At 40.4% G+C, this 16,334-nt stretch overlaps 1 protein-coding gene across 1 annotated transcript in view; it reads right to left on the bottom strand.

Moving 5' to 3' along the window:
• The window catches only part of LOC114665879 (neuropeptide FF receptor 2-like), a 29,475-nt gene extending 13,479 nt beyond the window's left edge, over positions 1-15,996 (bottom strand). The window contains exons 1-2 of the mRNA XM_051919934.1: positions 15,717-15,996; positions 9,384-9,386 (exon numbers count right to left, since the gene is read on the bottom strand). Coding sequence (XP_051775894.1) covers positions 9,384-9,386; positions 15,717-15,996 — 283 coding nt within the window. The remainder of the gene's footprint in view (positions 1-9,383; positions 9,387-15,716) is intronic.
• Between the last annotated feature and the right edge of the window lie 338 nt (positions 15,997-16,334).

The raw sequence follows: 16,334 nt of genomic DNA, 5'->3' as shown, positions 1-16,334 counted from the left end.
GTTAAATTAAGTTTTTTCCTCTTTTACATGCCTGAAAGGTGCCCCTGTCGGCAAACAGATCCTCAGTATTCAGAAGGAGCAATAGTAGTGCATGTGTGCTCAGCGCTTATGCCCGCTTGTATAAACGGTGGCATGGCGGTCTGAGAAAAACTGCATCATTCATCACTCATACCCTTGTGAGTAAATATTTAAAAAACAAAAATTTATCTCTTTCTGGTGCCCTGCCTGGGATTTGTTCCTGCCTTGCACCCTGTGCTGGCTGGGATTGGCTCCAGCATACCCCCGTGACCCTGTGTTAGGATATAGCGGGTTGGACGATGACTGTCTGACTGACTATCTGTCTCTTTTATGAAGCAAATAAATAACAGAAAATGCTCCACCTTTCAAATCGGTAACTATGTTAATCTATGTGTACATTTTTTACCTTCTTAAAATAATAAAGTGATTTTATTGCCATATCAAAAATGTATAGACAAACAAACTTAAAAACACAATGTTTTCCGTCATTTAAATGTCGTTAGTGGTATTTGTGTCCTTTATTGTGATAATGACTGAGTTATAAGCAGATTTAGATGTTCCAGAGCCGCCCTCTTGGAGTTGTGTGTTAACTCGAAGCCTACATTACAGAGAACATTCTGTTCCATTTCTGGTTTAGAACAACTGGATTTAGGAAACGGATGGATGGCCTTCAGAATGTTAGAAATGCATCATTGAAATACGCAAAGAAATTAGATTTTCTATTCACTTCATTGTTCTGTTGACTCGAATCACTAAAGTGCCAACAGCAAAAATGTCTCCATAGGACTTATGAATGGTCAGAACTTTCCATAACTTTAAGTCAATTTCCATGCAAAGTTTGTTTTTTTATAAGTCTTGATTTTTGTGTAAGAAATGGCTTACATATGTGGTGTGAAGGGCCACAGTAAAGACCCCTGCTGGCAAGAAAATAGAAGCTCATCAGGGGAATGGATTGGGTGGACTTTGAAGCTGGTTGAAATAAGTTCTATTTAAATTCAAGTCTGAGAATTTATTTATTTTTCTTTTTTATCTGTCATTTAGCCAAAAGAATACATTTGAGAAGAATTTACAGGGTACACAGGCCATGAATGAGTTTGTGACATCCTGGCAGTTTCTTTCTTTCAGTAATTTTTATCTTTTCTCATTATCATAGTGTTGGCACATCAATCCCATTCTGTATTCTGTTTCTGAATTATCATTGTGAACACCTGTAATGGAGAATTATATCTAGCATAGAGGTTGATCATTGTTTCTGTTATTTTTAATGTTTTATGTTTAATGTTTTAAAGTGATTGTTTAAGTATCTAATTACTAAATGTAGGGAAGCATTATGAGCCAGCCCTTGCTTGGGGATATTTACAACTTAACAAATCAAATAAGACCTTTAGTTAGGGGGAGAACTGACCAGAGTAAGCCAGTGACTTTATGACTTACAAACTACATTTGTATATCCTTTGAAACTGGCCATACAGAATATGAACAGAGTGCAGCAGAGCTGGGCTAAAATAAAGGATGTGAAGCAGGGAGTGACAAGAACCTTCAGAATTCCTTTAAATTAATGCTGATACAAAGGATCAGTCTCTCTATCTCTCTATCAGCTGCTATTTTCAAACAGGCCACGCTTTCTGTTTGTGACACTCCATCCACAGGCCATGCCGGACCACAATGAACAAGAGGCAAATCAACATACCAAGACAAAAAAACACCAGGTAGCCTAAGAAACATGTCCTGAATATTACCCAGATTGTGTGATTATTATTTTGCCAACACTCATTTGAACTCAGATTTTATTTTGGGTATATTATTTATAATACATAAATAAATGTGTAACTTTTTCTACTGCCTGTTCTGGTATTCTCTCTTGCTGCTGGATGTAATTGATGTAAAAGTGTAATTTATAAGGGTTATAGTAGAGACTTGGAGGTATTTTATTAAGGAAAACATAATAAATATTAGCATTTATCAGTAACATTCAAAAAAAGCATTTCTCAAAGCAAATGGGTGACCTTATTTGCCAGATATTTTCCTGGAAATTCGCCATGCAGCCAGCTTAGACAATCATTTTTTTCCACTCATCCCATGGTGTTTTGCAAGGTCAGCGTGATATCACAGAGCTGTACCAGCCATGTGTGGAACTCACACATCCATACTGTAAGATCACTGCCCTGTCTGTTTCAGTATGTGTGATGTCATGACCCCATTGTTTCTCCAGCTGGATTTATGTACCATTGGTGTTTTAAAAAAAAAATCAAAACTTGCAATATTTTCATTTAAGGGGTACATTAGCTGACCATAATAAGAATATTATGAGTACTTCCACCAGATGTATATTACTGATCCCTGTGTGTCGCTTATTTAAGCCTGGTGTATACTTGACACGTCCGTTTTTCACTGCTCACAGAATTTTTCCTGACTATTCAGTGATGCTGACACAGTGCCATGTATCCAAAACAGTGAATTCTGAGGAGAGGCTGGAGGCAGAAGTGATCCTGCCAGGTTTAAGTAGATGCCAAATTGATGAACAAATGGCTGAATACGATGCAATAGGTTATCAAAGTGCAGCGAAAACATGCAAAAATAAAAAAACCAAGGTGCATCACTTCATCACATGCACCACACACTCACAGGAATATCATACTCGCCTGCTTTTTACTGCTTTTGGTTAATTGGTCTGACACTCTGCCTTCTCTATTTTTTATAAAGCCAACCTTAACAGACATGGATCTGCACTATCTGCCAGCTACCATCAACTTATTTCACCTAAAAATCATTTAGATAATTTATTTCCTCTGCTGTGAAATTTCAGGTAAGTAGCATTGATCAAACACTGTTATCTACTAACAAGAAGAATACAGACACACCGTTTGACGTGGAAATTTGTTGCCACAAGAATAAATGGATTTTAGTCACTGCTTCACTTGCTGACAAGCATTGCCACATGGCTAATTATGCCTGTAGCAACACACCACAGCTAAAAGATAAAACAAGGCTTAAAGGACACAATGCAGTTATAGAGGGCAAGTCTGAAAACACTTGTAACCATGTTAAATAATAATAATAACAAATGATACATTACTATTACTAAAAACTGGGAAGCAACTGCAAAGACTGATTGGAAATAAAAGTTGCTCGGGGCAGCAACTTCAAACAATATCATGAACTAGTTCCACGTTACTGTTTCATGCCACTGTATTTTGTTTGGGGTTATCCTTTCATCTGTGTCATTTGAATTTTTGAGGCACAGTGGTGCAGAGGTTAGAACTGTTGCCTCACAGCTCGGGTCACCTTTTTTTGTCACAATAATTGGTTCAGATCAAAAAGATCATTATAATCCACTGAAAACTAGTTAATTTTCTCATTCCTTGTTGACTTCAAAGCATTTCGCAGAGTTCGGCGATGTTCCTGAACATTTCTGTGATTTCACCAAACTCGTTGTGTAAGAGCCTATCTTAGAAAGTTAATGCTAATGTTATATTTACATCTGATTTCAATAGAATATTAGTTTGTCTTAGCTACTTATTGTTTTACCCCCTATAACATGAAATAGAGCTTTCTTAGCTATATCTGTAAATCTGAGTGTTAAATAAGCCAGTTAGGAAATAGTCTCACTGCTAGCATGGACTGTTAGATACGTTTGCAAATAGGATATTGGCATACAATTTTCTGACCATTCTACATGTAATATGACTATACCAGTAACGGCGGACTGCACGATAACGTGCAGTGAATACACTTGACTTGAGCATTCATAGTTTTCATACTCTTTCTCTGTATGTTTACATTCATTTGCTGAGAGGTTGATGCGCTTGCTGCTTCGTGAGCAGCTCATTTTCTCTACTCTAGCGGCCCGCTTCTTCTCTTCTTCCATCAGCATCTTTTTGCATTAAAACTGATTAAGTCAGTGTTTGTGTTACAATTACTTAGAATGTTTTTCTTAAATTTTCACTTAAGTTGGCACTTAAGTGTTTGATCTGCCTCAAGAAGAGGTAAAGGAAGTGACGGCGAAGGTGATAGAGAAGAGAATGGTGCCCGTATACATGTGCCGCACTGCTGCCTGCTTCTTAGAGTTGTTTCTACAATCAAAATAAAATTAAAATAAAAAGAGTAATAAAAATCATCACCCCAAAAGCGGACAGTAGAGGTCACGTAGTATATGTGTACCAAATTTCAGGTCAATTGGTCAAACAGTTTGCGAGCTACAGGTGATTTAAAACCCTGGACCGACAAACGGACATAATTAAACTTAATTAAAGCGACAGACTGCTGTCACTTTCCTGCTCCACTGACAGACTGAGGAGATTGTTCCTCCCCCACACTATGCAACTCTTCAATAAACGTTAAAATTATACAAAGTTATTGTCTGTCTGCATACCTGCATTGTTATAACTCTTTAATTTAATATTGTCTTTATCAGTATGCTGCTGCTGGAGTATGTGAATTTCCCCTTGGGATTAATAAAGTATCTATCTATCTATCTATCTATCTATCTATCTATCTATCTATCTATCTATCTATCTATCTATCTATCTATCTATCTATCTATCTATCTATCTATCTATCTATCTATCTATCTAATTACATTATTTATTACTTACAAAAAATATTTTTGTTACATAGTAACTGTTTACAAAATTAAATTGATAAACAGTGGACTATTTTTTTCTTCTTTTGTATAAAAAACTGCACATTTCACTGGCCAACACTTGTTATTGTAAATTCTAACAATAAATATGAACCTTCATAAAACACAGTGGAACCATGGCCAAATAGGATCATTTTCTTGTGTTTTATAAATATGTTTAGTTCTTCACATGTTGTGAACACTGGCTGCTGAGCCAACAGATCAAACCTTTTCAAAATATATGTAATAAATAACTAGATGAAAATGTGATATAGTGGGTCTGTGGCATGTGCATTTTAAATAAATAAATAAATAATCAGCATACTCAAATTTTTGGATGGGGCGTAGGTAGTGTGGTGGAGCAGCTCTGTAGGCAGATGTGGGAATGGGCGATCCTGCATTCACATGCGCATGTGCGGGATTGAATTTCTCCCCCCATAGTCCCAGAGTCATGACTGTCACACCTGCATCCCACAGTAGTCTTTAAAAGAAGCCGAAGTGCGAGAGCAGGAAAGAAATAGGAATGGCAGGGAGATTAAGATCAAGATCAAGAGACAGAAGTTACAGGTGATCGAAAGTGAAAGTAAAGAAGGGCAGGAATGGGAAGGAGACGGTGCAGTAAGAGATGAGAAGCAGGCAGATGGGAAAGTGAGCCCCGTGACAGGAGTGTACGACCAGATGATCAAGGGGTCAGAAGGGCCACTCCTGCTGAACGCTTTAAGGAGCTGTAATGACCAAGTGCTCTGGCTGTCTCCCAAGGAAGCCAGACGGTCTGTGGCTTGGTGGGAACAAGGAGCAAAGCTCGGCATGGCACCTTACAAAAAGTCGAGGGACTGGCAGCAGTGACGTGAGCAGCATTTAATGGCTGTCTGCGCCTATTGGTGGACAGTTTTAGAGAAAGGCACCGAGGGTCATGGTTTTAATAGAAGTTTATTTTTTCTGCCCTGGATTTTAACTTCACTTTTCAAGGATTATTTATTATTTCTTTATTTCATTTTAATCTCCACTGAGTAACACTTGCCTTTTAATTGATTGATTATGTACCGTGTTTACATAGCACTGTACTATTTTACAACATGGAGATCTGAACCCCTGACTGTTTTATTGAAGTAAAAGCACCTGTACACTTACACCACCTTCTCAGCCTTGTGTGTCCTTACTGGATGTGACTCGTCCTCGAGTTCATTATCGACAGATCGTTCAAGTGTCTCAAGGAGTGTGGAGCCAACTCGGACCAACACACAAAACTAAACTGACACTTTATTTATATATTTCTGCTACCTGACTGCACAGAGCACACTTTTTTTTCTTCTTGGGTGTGCAACTGAGCCCAGCAAAGGACCAGCACACCATTTACCTAAGTGCCTTACACTAAGTGCTGTTACAGTAAGCACTGGCTGCCTGTGACCCCAAACTGGGCAGATTATATTTACCCCACAGTACTTTGTTGTCACTTGATTGCATTCTACACAAGTGTTTAATCTCTTCCTCAGCCAGAGTGTGTGCATGCGTGATGTTACCTTGACAGCAAGGCAATACTTCTAAGAAATGATTCAGTCTTTTTTTTTTTTTTTGGAGTGGCAAGAATAAGCTTCTGTAGTAACACAGTAATAAATACCTTTCTTTTTCTTTCTAATGCAGGAAGTTTTATTTCAATAAAATAAGTATTCCATTAGGTTACTGATTACTTAAAAAATGTAACTGGACCACATAACGCACATAACTTTTAATGTGTTACCTCCAACTCTGCCTCTGAGGAATTCTAACCGTGTCAAAACTACACTTGTGGCCAAAAATACTGGCACTGCTGCAATTTTTTTCAGATTATGTGATGCCATTTGTAATAAGACAGCCCCCGGACACAGACAAACAGACACCAAATGTCCCAAAAACACACACGTTTATTGTCTTCTATATAATTTACAGCACCACAATGCTTAAATCAGCCAATCTCAGTCCCTTCTTTCTTTCAGTCTCTCAGTACTTCTGCCGCCTTTACTGCTCTCCTCCCAAGCTGGAGGAAGGCGACCCCTTTAATAATAACCCGGATGTGCTCCAGGTGCTCCATGTCGATCTTCCAGCGGCACTTCCTGGTGTGGCGGAAGTGCCACATGAGCACCCAGAAGCACTCCGGGTGTTCCTGGAATTCCTTCCGGCAGCACTTCCAAGTGTGCTGGAAGTGCTGCCATCCACGGTTCTATAATCGTCCGAGCGCCCCCTGGTAGTGCCCACGGGCCCCAACAGGGATGAGCTTCCCCCATGCAGACCAGGGCAGCTGCCCTCTCATGGCCTAGGGGCAGTATTGTCCCTCTCTCGGTCTTTCTGGGTATACTTACTGGGCAGGATCCCCAGCGGTCCGCCACACATTACAAAGTGATTGGTGTTAACATGTGTATTTTGTTTATCAGTTTTGGAAGGATATGAAAAATCCTGGGGAAAAAATTCAAATTTATTCTTATTTCACACAGATCCCCACAAAGAGAATTCAGAAAAAATTTTGTCCAACTTTTTAAAAGTCATAAGAAATAATTGGATTTCAAGCAGCTAATCCTGTTGTAATTAATATTCCAAATCCCTTATGCAAAATTATAATTTAAAAGTCACATATTCAACCAGTTGAAATAGAGAAAAAGTGATTTGACTCGTGCTCTGTGTGCCTGTGTGTCCCACACTCACCATGGAGAAAGGACAAAAAAGTAAAGAACTGTCTGAAGATGTGAGAAACAAAACTGTAAAAAAGCACAACTACAAGTCCATCTCCAAGGACCTTCATGTTCTTGTGTGCACATTATCAAGAAGTGTAACGTCCCTGACACTGCAGCCAACCTTCCTGGACATGCATGAAAGTGAACAGTTGATGAAAGATTGCAGCAGTGGATTGCGTGAATGGTGAAAGGACCTCGATCAACTGCCAAACAGATCCAAGATGACCTTCAGACTCAAGGTACAACAGTGTTAACTCATATTATCCAATGAATGGGGGCTCTATGGTACGAGATACAGGAGGATCGCACTGCTGACAGAGACATAAGAAAAACAGACATGGGTGTGCCAAGGATCACGTTTAGGATTTTTTAGGGTTGCTTTGATGCCTCTGCCATTGGGTGCCTTGAAACACTGCATTGCATCATGAAAACTGAAGATTACCAAGGATGTGCAGTGTAGGACCTATTGCCATAAAGCCTGGTCTATGCCAAATGTTATGTGTCTTTCACCATGACAATGACCCAAGCACAGTTGAAATAGCACTCAAAAATAGTTTGTAAGCAAGAAGACTGCCATCAGTGTGTCCTGATCTAAATCCCATTGACCACTTGTTGACGGATCTAAAAAGAGAAATTGGAAAAAAGGCATCAATCAAATCTGGGAGACCTGGATCATTTTGCAAAAGAAGAGTGGTCAAAAATACCAGTAGAGTGATGCAAGAAACCCATTAAGTGCTTGACTGCAGTTGTTCTTTCCAAATGTTGTGCCAGCAAAAATTTAATCGAGAGTGCCAATAATTTTGTCAATACATTTTCTGGGATTCTTTGTAAGATATGATTTGATTTGGATTCTTTTTCCAGCTTTTCGGGATCTTCCAATGCAAATAAATAAATAAAATATGTAGTGTGGCCTGCTGTGGGTGTACCAGCTCTCCAAACCCAACACAAGCAGACACAGGGCATAGGTCCAGCACAACACAGGCCTTTATTGAGCTGTGGGAAACTCTTCCCAAATGTTTCCCACTTGCACATAGCAGAAAAGCACCAAGCACAATCAAACAACAGCACTTTGTCTTTTTTTCTCTTATCTCTGCTTCCACTCTTCCCAGCAAGCGTCACCATCTCCCTCCTGACTCTGGCTCCCAGAGCAGTAGCAGCTGGTTTCTTTTATGTCGCACCCGGGAGTACTTCTGGTGGCCCATTAGCATGGTCTGAAAGCACTTCTGGGTGCAGTCGAACCCCAATGAGGTAGGGCTCTGCAGCACCCCCTGACAGCACCTGCAAAACCTAACATTGCAGTACCGAACTCCACCTCCCACGAAGCCCTGTGGGAGTCCATGGTGCTGCAGCAACCCAGGGGGGCTGCCATCTAGTGTTCCAGGGGAGACAATGCCCTGTACTTGTTCTCTCTCCCATGGTCCTTCCTTTACAAAGTCATCACGACAAGGTAAGGGTCCTGAAAGTCCGCCACAGTACTTTAACACTAATCATTTTGTAATGTCATTATTTATGTGGAATAATGTATGCATCAGTTAAAAAATCTGTAGCAGTGCCAATGTTTTAGCCACAACAGTAGAATAGAGACAGCAATAAGAGGACAGCTTCCCCTCTCCATTGGATGGTAGCCCTATTCAGCACTCATCGACCACCCAGCCCTGGAAGAAGATGGACCATCATGATTAGAGTTATTGAATTCAGCTGCAGTTTTAAAAAATGACTGAAGAGCAACCAGTTTATATTACTTCTGAGGCATGATATCCTGCGGCATCTAATGTTGAATTATGTGATTATCTGGTTTTGTGTCTTAATTATCAATCCATTCAATTAATCTTCTCTTTTTAATTACAGAGTTATACAGAGACTTAATTTTAAGAGCAAGGAAGGAACTAAGCTCAAATTCAAAAACTCTTCAGGTCAGTTATCTTAAACAGTTCACTGGCAACTACAACTTGGCTTTGTGTGCATGTATGTGTGTACGTATAAGATGGATTCTGTGATTGGTGCCCCACATATGGTTGGTTGCTGACTTGCACCCTTACCTGCTGGGTACAGTGCAACTCTGACCTAGGTTAAGCTACTATGAGAATGTAAATGACAATATTACATTCCTGCTTTGATTCAGTATATTGTGGTCATTCAGTATTTGATTTCACAAACCCAGGCGGCTCCAGTTTAAAGCATCTTAATGGAAGTCTTGGACACTAGATCTAGAAAAAAAATGAATGCAATTGGGTTGGAAAAACTTGGAAAAGTATCAGGAATGTAATATGACTGAAGAATTGGTGCAAGAGTAAATCATTAGTCAGTCTAGCAGTGTTGCATGTTTCAGGAAGCTGGGCAGTTAAAAAGGTGCATAAAAGGAAATTGGAAGCTTCGGAAATAAAGATGTTGTGATGGATGTGTGGAGCAACAAAGCCTTGCATGATCAGGAATGAGAAAATGGGAGAATGGCCAACATTAAGAGTGGTGTTCCACAGGGGTTAGTGCTATGGCTGCTGCTATTTTTAATATATATAAATGATTTAGATAGGAATATAAGGAACAAGCTGGTTAAGTTTGCAGATGATATCAAGATAGGTGGATTAGCAGATAATTTGGTATCCGTTATATCACTACAGAAGAACTTGGATAGCATACAGGCTTGGGCAGATTTGTGGCAGATGAAATTTAATGTCAGTAAAGTAAAGTATTACACATAGGAACTAAAAATGTTAGGTTTGAATACACAATGGGCGGTCGGAAAATCGAGAGTACACCTTATAAGAAGGATTTAGGGGTTATAGTGGACTCTAAGCTATTGACTTCCCAACAGTGTTCAGAAGCCATTAAGAAGACAAACAGAATGTTAGGTTATATAGCACAGTGTGTGGGTACAAGTCCAAGGAGGTTCTGCTCAATCTTTATAATGCACTGGTGAGGCCTTATCTTGAGTACTGTGTGCAGTTTTGGTCTTCAGGCTACAAAAAGGACATAGCAGTGCTGGAAAAGGTCCAGAGAAGAGCAATTAGGCTGATTCCAGAGCTACAGGGGATGAATTATGAGGAAAGATTAAACGAGCTGAGCCTATACAGTTTAAGCAAAAGAAGATTAAGAGGTGACATGATTGAAGTGTTTAAAATTACGAAGGGAATTAGTACAGTGGATCAAGTCCGTTATTTTAAAATGAGTTCATCAAGAACACGGGGACACAGTTGGAAACTTGTTAAGGGTAAATTTCGCACAAACATTAGAAGGTTTTCTTTACACAAAGAATGATAGACTTTAGGGACTCTCAAAACTCGATTTGATGTTTTTTTGGAAGAAATAAGTGGATAGGACTGGCGAACTTTGTTGAGCTGAATAGCCTGTTCTCATCTAGAGTGTTCTAATGTTCTAATCAGAGGTACAGCCAAAGTTGGGGAAATCTCAAAATAAAAAATACAGGAAATAAGGTCATAGTGGTATGTAATGAAAAGAGAGATTAATGATGTGGGGAGAAGATACCGTGTCGGAATGTAATGAAATGACTTAGGGGTCCATGGCTGTGTGAAAGGTTTTTAGTTAAAACAGTGTGTCTCAGGTTCTGTGGGTGTGGCTGCAGGGTGCTCGGTGTGGAGGTGAGTAGATTACCTGTTAACAGGCAAGAGATCGGCTCAGCTATTCTACATTGGTACTCAACGGATTGTAATTGGGATGCCTCAAATACAGGAGTATAAAAAGGGGCCGAGAGAGAGAAAAAACTGGAGAATCAAAGGAATCGAAAAGTAAGATCAATGAGGGGAGAGAGAGAGAGGAATGAGATGAGAGCCAATGTGGTTTGAGGATGGTCATGTGGTCAGTAAGCCCCATAAAAGCGATCATGGGGTGGACTTTATCGTTTCTGAAGAATGGCAGAGGGCAGAAATGATCAGGAAACCTAAGGATCCTGCAGACACCAAGGAAGGATCATGAAAGACGGAGATGGGCTCAACACGCTGCGCCAGACACCAACATATAGGTGCCCAGGAAGGGAGTTGATTGGGGGCTGCTGTCGCTGGATTCTCACCTCTGCTGATTATACTTGAGAGTTGAATGACAGGGGGAATTGATTGAGAGCAACACTGGGAAGAGAGTTTTTTTTCATTATTATTATTTTATTTTATTAAAATCAAAAAACATTCATACATGCAAGAGCAATTTTAAAGGCTGATTCCAACCATGATTTTAATGAACAATTTATTGGATTATTTATTGATTTTAACTTCATCACCAGCATTGTGTTTTTATTTTTGATTAATTATTTATTGAAAACTGCCCTACACTTTAATGTGGACATTTTGAATGGAAAAATAAAAAGTTCAAAGAACTTTTGCACCACTCTTCTTGTTCTGTGTCCTCATTTGCCCTAGTCCACCTCAGTCTATGATAACTGATGTCCTAGGTTTAAGGATGAGTATGCCAGATGCAGGCAACTCGGGTATCACACAGGATGGTGGAGACAGGGACAACCAAAGAGAAAGTGGATGGACTGTGTGAAGGGGAATTTAAGGGAGAAAGGGGTGTCAGGTGAGAAAGTGTGCGAAAGACAAGAATGGAGGAGGCTGGTCAAATACAGCGAAGTGTGAATAGCATAGGAAAAAATGATACATTGATACATGCCTGTAAATTAAATTTAGACTGCATTATGTCTAAGTGTGCCACTTCTCCTAGATAGACATTCATTTCAGGGATGAAATTTGTAACAAATCAACGATCAAAAGGTATGATAGCTGCACTTCACCACCTGTAAGGGAAGTGGATGATGTTCAAAAGATATACTAGTATTAAAATATTCAGTACTAGAGCCCTCTTCTACCTTCCTGCTCCCGCCAATACTCAAAAAAAACCTAATGATAGGTGAAGTTGATAAAATCTGAAAATGTATTGTCATTAAGAAAACAGTATTTACACATCACATTAAAGGGTGACAGGGTGCTCGTTTAGTGATCCCATTTCCATGGACAACCACCCTCTCGACCAAACACCTTATCCCCAGTGCAATATTGTGGCACGCGGCTGGGGGTGGCACCCAGCCGGGATGCCCAGAAAGACAGGAGGAGGGCTCATGCCTCCTCCAGACCACGAGGGAGCAACCACCCTGGTTCCTTTGGGGGCCACGGGTACAGAGCTGGGAAGCTCAACCCTGTAGGGGCCCCTGGTCACAGCCAGGGGGCGACCCATGCCTGGAGAACACTGGACCCCAGCGCTTCTGCCACACCCGGAAGTGCTGGGGGGAAGACGAGTGGGGACACCCGGAGTGCTTCCAGGTATGCAGCCGGCATTTCCGCCACACTGGGGCGTGTCGGTGGGAGATTGCCGGAACACACCTGGAGCTCATCTGGGTGCTAATAAAAGGGGCTGCCTCCCTTCACAGAGAGGCTAGAGTCGGGTGGAAGACGGATGAGGTCGGTGAAGAGAGAAAGAGGTTTGGCCTGGACTTTGGGGAAGATTGGGGTTTGTGTGGCACTGAACTGTAAATATTAGTAGTGTAAATAAACGTGGTGTTGAGTAAAACATGTCTGCCTGTCTGTGTCCGGGGCTCGTTCCACAATATACAAACACCAAGTGACACAAGTATTCAAAATAGTACAAAAAAGAAGGGGAATGATTAAATACAGTTAGGATGAAATGAGCATGAATATCCTGTCTTAAAGTTTCTTACTGAATAATGTAAGAAAATAGTCATCGGATGGATATGGCTGATTTCAAGCTATCCCAAGGAATAGAGAGCAAGTCCAACTCACCAACGGGATCAACCAGCGAACCATCAGACCATACACCAAAATCACATCTCATGTATCACTTTGCCATTCCTTTCTGCTAGGTGACCACCCCACAAATAGTGGATATACCCAGGTGAAGTTCGCATCCACCGTCTTCCTTGGCTTATATAGCCAAGCCATTTGCTTTGCTGCTTCTTTCACTCAACCCCCCAGCCTTGGTTAGAGGTCATTCTTTTAAACAAAAAAGGTTTCCCACTAAAAGGTCCCATTTCCTGCCCTGATAGTCATAATACTCTGATGTCTGCACTTGGCAGATGGAGATCATACCAAGCGAGATCCTACAACTTAGCCACCAACTTCTATGCCTGAATGGATTTTCCTTCAGCATTCTCAAATTCCAGCAGCCTGATTCAATAATAACCCCATTCATTTGGAACTCAAAACACCCACGTATCCGAAGAGCGACCCTACAAAGACCTCAGGCAGAAGGTGGCATGGCTTTACCTAATTTTCAGTTTTATTACTGGGCAGCAGACATACAAGCCATAAAGACCTGGACACAAATAAATGAACATACACAGGCTTGGTCCGCAATAGAAGTAAAATCCTGTAGTACTTCTTTATATTCCCTGCTCTGCTCTCCAATAAATGAAAGTTATCGCAAATATACTAATAACCCAATTGTGCTTTACTCACTCAGAATATGGAACCAAATTAGAAAGCATTTTAAGATGGAAAATCTTTTATCAGTGGCACCTCTGCAAGAGAACCACCTCTTTTAACCTTCGCAAGTATATCCAGTTTTTAATACTTGGAAAAGTTTTGGGATTAAAATGCTCAGAGATCTTTATATAGACAACATATTTGCATCTTTTGAACAATTACGTTCAAAATTCAACCTCCCAGCTACACATTTCTTTCACTATCTTCAAATTAGAAATTTTGTTAAACAGAAATTGCCCGATTTCCCCCACCTTGCACCCTCCACAATGCTGGAAAAAATACTGCTCAATTTCGAGGAAACAAACACTATTTCCGCAATATATAAAATCTTATTAGAGTCCCTACCTTTCAAAGATCCAAGAGGACATTGGGAAGAAGATCTCTTAATCAATATATCAGAAAAGGAGTGGAAGGTAGCAAAGCAGAGAATTCACTCGAGTTCTATATGCGCAAAGCATAGAATTATTCAACTAAAAATTATATATCGAGCCCATCTGTCTCGCTTAAAACTGTCCAAAATGTTTCCAGGGCAGGATCCAACCTGCGAACGCTGCAACCAAGCTCCTGCCTCACTGGGTCACATGTTCTGGGCCTGCACCAAACTAACATCATTTTGGACAAAAATTTTTAAGTGCCTCTCAGACAGCCTTGGGGTCACAACCCCTCCTAACCCATTAACAGCTGTGTTTGGTGTCCTTCCAGATGGACTTGAAGTAGAGAAGGACAAGCAAACTGTGATTGCATTCACTACACTCTTGGCACACAGACTTATTTTGTTAAACTGGAAGAATCCTAATTCTCCTCTTATAAGTCAGTGGGAAACCGATGTTTTATATTATTTGAAATTGGAAAAAATCAAATTTTCAGTTAGAGGATCTGTACAACATTTTTTCAAAACATGGCAGGATTTAATCAATATTATTTTAGAATAAGAGAAATAACTATTATTGCATTTAACTCCCTTCTCCATCTCTTATTTACATAGATATTCACTTCTCCCTTTCTTTTGTTTAATGTTGCCTTATTAAAAAGCTTAAAGCAATTTTCCTTTAGCTAAGCTCTCCTTCTCAGGGGTGGGGTTTGATTTGTCTTCAAATTTGTTGGGTTATAAATTGATCTGTTTGTATGGAATGATTACAATGAAAATTAATAAAATAAAAATATTATAAATTCCAGCAGCCAGAGGGAAAACAACCAGATTTTAATTCTATTTAGTCTTTGCTTTGCGTAGTTGTAAACACTCGCTGTACATGTCATGGAGATGTTCAGTAATTTTTCTGTGGCTTTCTCTAAGAAGACACACAGCAAGCTTTGAAAAACTCGAGCCAGCATCAGTATAATCAGGTGGTTTCACCCGTCTCCCATCCCCTGGTCCTTTCACCAACAATTTGGCTGGTTGAACAAAGGGTGACAAAATATAGTTCCTCTTCCATCACTAAGAGGATGAGTGTTCCACTGAATAGATGTGGTACAGCAATTTTGATTAATGCTTAGGATGAAATGGGTTGAATATAAAGGAAAATAAAATTAAGTTTATTTTACATGAACATGCATTGCCAACAGGGCTGGTTTAGGCATTCACCTAGGGTGCAGATCATAAGGGAGGGGAAACCCAGTGGCGTAGTGTAGTGGGGGCGGCAGGGGCGGCCCGCCCCAGGCAGCACTTTTAGGGGGCGGCAAAATTTCACAATAAATAATAATAATATCTTGTAAATTTTCCTCCGCCACAGGCAGCTGACACCCACGCTACACTACTGGGGAAACCCCAGCTGCATGGGTTAGCTACTGAACAGTCAGTTGGCACACTAATAAGCTTGGCCTATGGCACAAAATAACCTAGCACCAGAACTGATTGCCAGGCACTCACCTGAGAAATACTACTGAAAGACACCCCAAATAAGTGGCTTTTTACAAAAGCTGTTTCCTTACCTGTAATCAGGTTATCGACAAGGGTGGTGGGAACACAGAAGATCCCCACCAGCAGGTCACTGATTGCCAGGTTTAAGATAAACAGGTTGGTCACGGTTCTCATGCGCTTATTTTTCAGAACAATGAGACAAACAAGGCCATTGCCAATCATACAGAGGATGAAGATAAACAGGTAGGAAAGAATGTAGCTAGCCGCCACTGCCAGCGAATGCTGATAATACTGGGAGAAGGTTGCATTCTTGTTCCTGTTCCACTCTGGGAAGGCTGTGAAATTCCACATCTTCTGCTGTTTTCTTCTGCTGGGTCACCTATAAAGGAGATACCATATTAGATTATCCTTTTAATTCAGCCATCCATCTTTCCATTTCCTTAACCTGCTTATCCAAGCCAAGGTGGCTATAGCTTCCCCACAAATCCCAGCAGCACAGGATGCAAGTCAGGAATAACATCTGGACAGGGTGCCAGTCCGTTGCAGGGTGAACACATAGACACATAAGAGGCCCTTTTAACATTGCCAATGAATCTGTGGGCAAAAGAAGTGATGGGAATGGAAGAAAAGGGGAAGAGAATGTCAGGGAGACCAAAGTGGAGGTGGATGGATAAAGTAAAAAAAGATCT

The sequence above is a fragment of the Erpetoichthys calabaricus genome, chromosome 1, assembly GCF_900747795.2.
Source record: "Erpetoichthys calabaricus chromosome 1, fErpCal1.3, whole genome shotgun sequence".
In the NCBI taxonomy this organism is placed as follows: domain Eukaryota; kingdom Metazoa; phylum Chordata; class Cladistia; order Polypteriformes; family Polypteridae; genus Erpetoichthys; species Erpetoichthys calabaricus.
The sequence above is the reverse complement of the archived record's forward strand: the minus strand, read 5'-3'. Positions and strand labels throughout refer to the sequence as shown.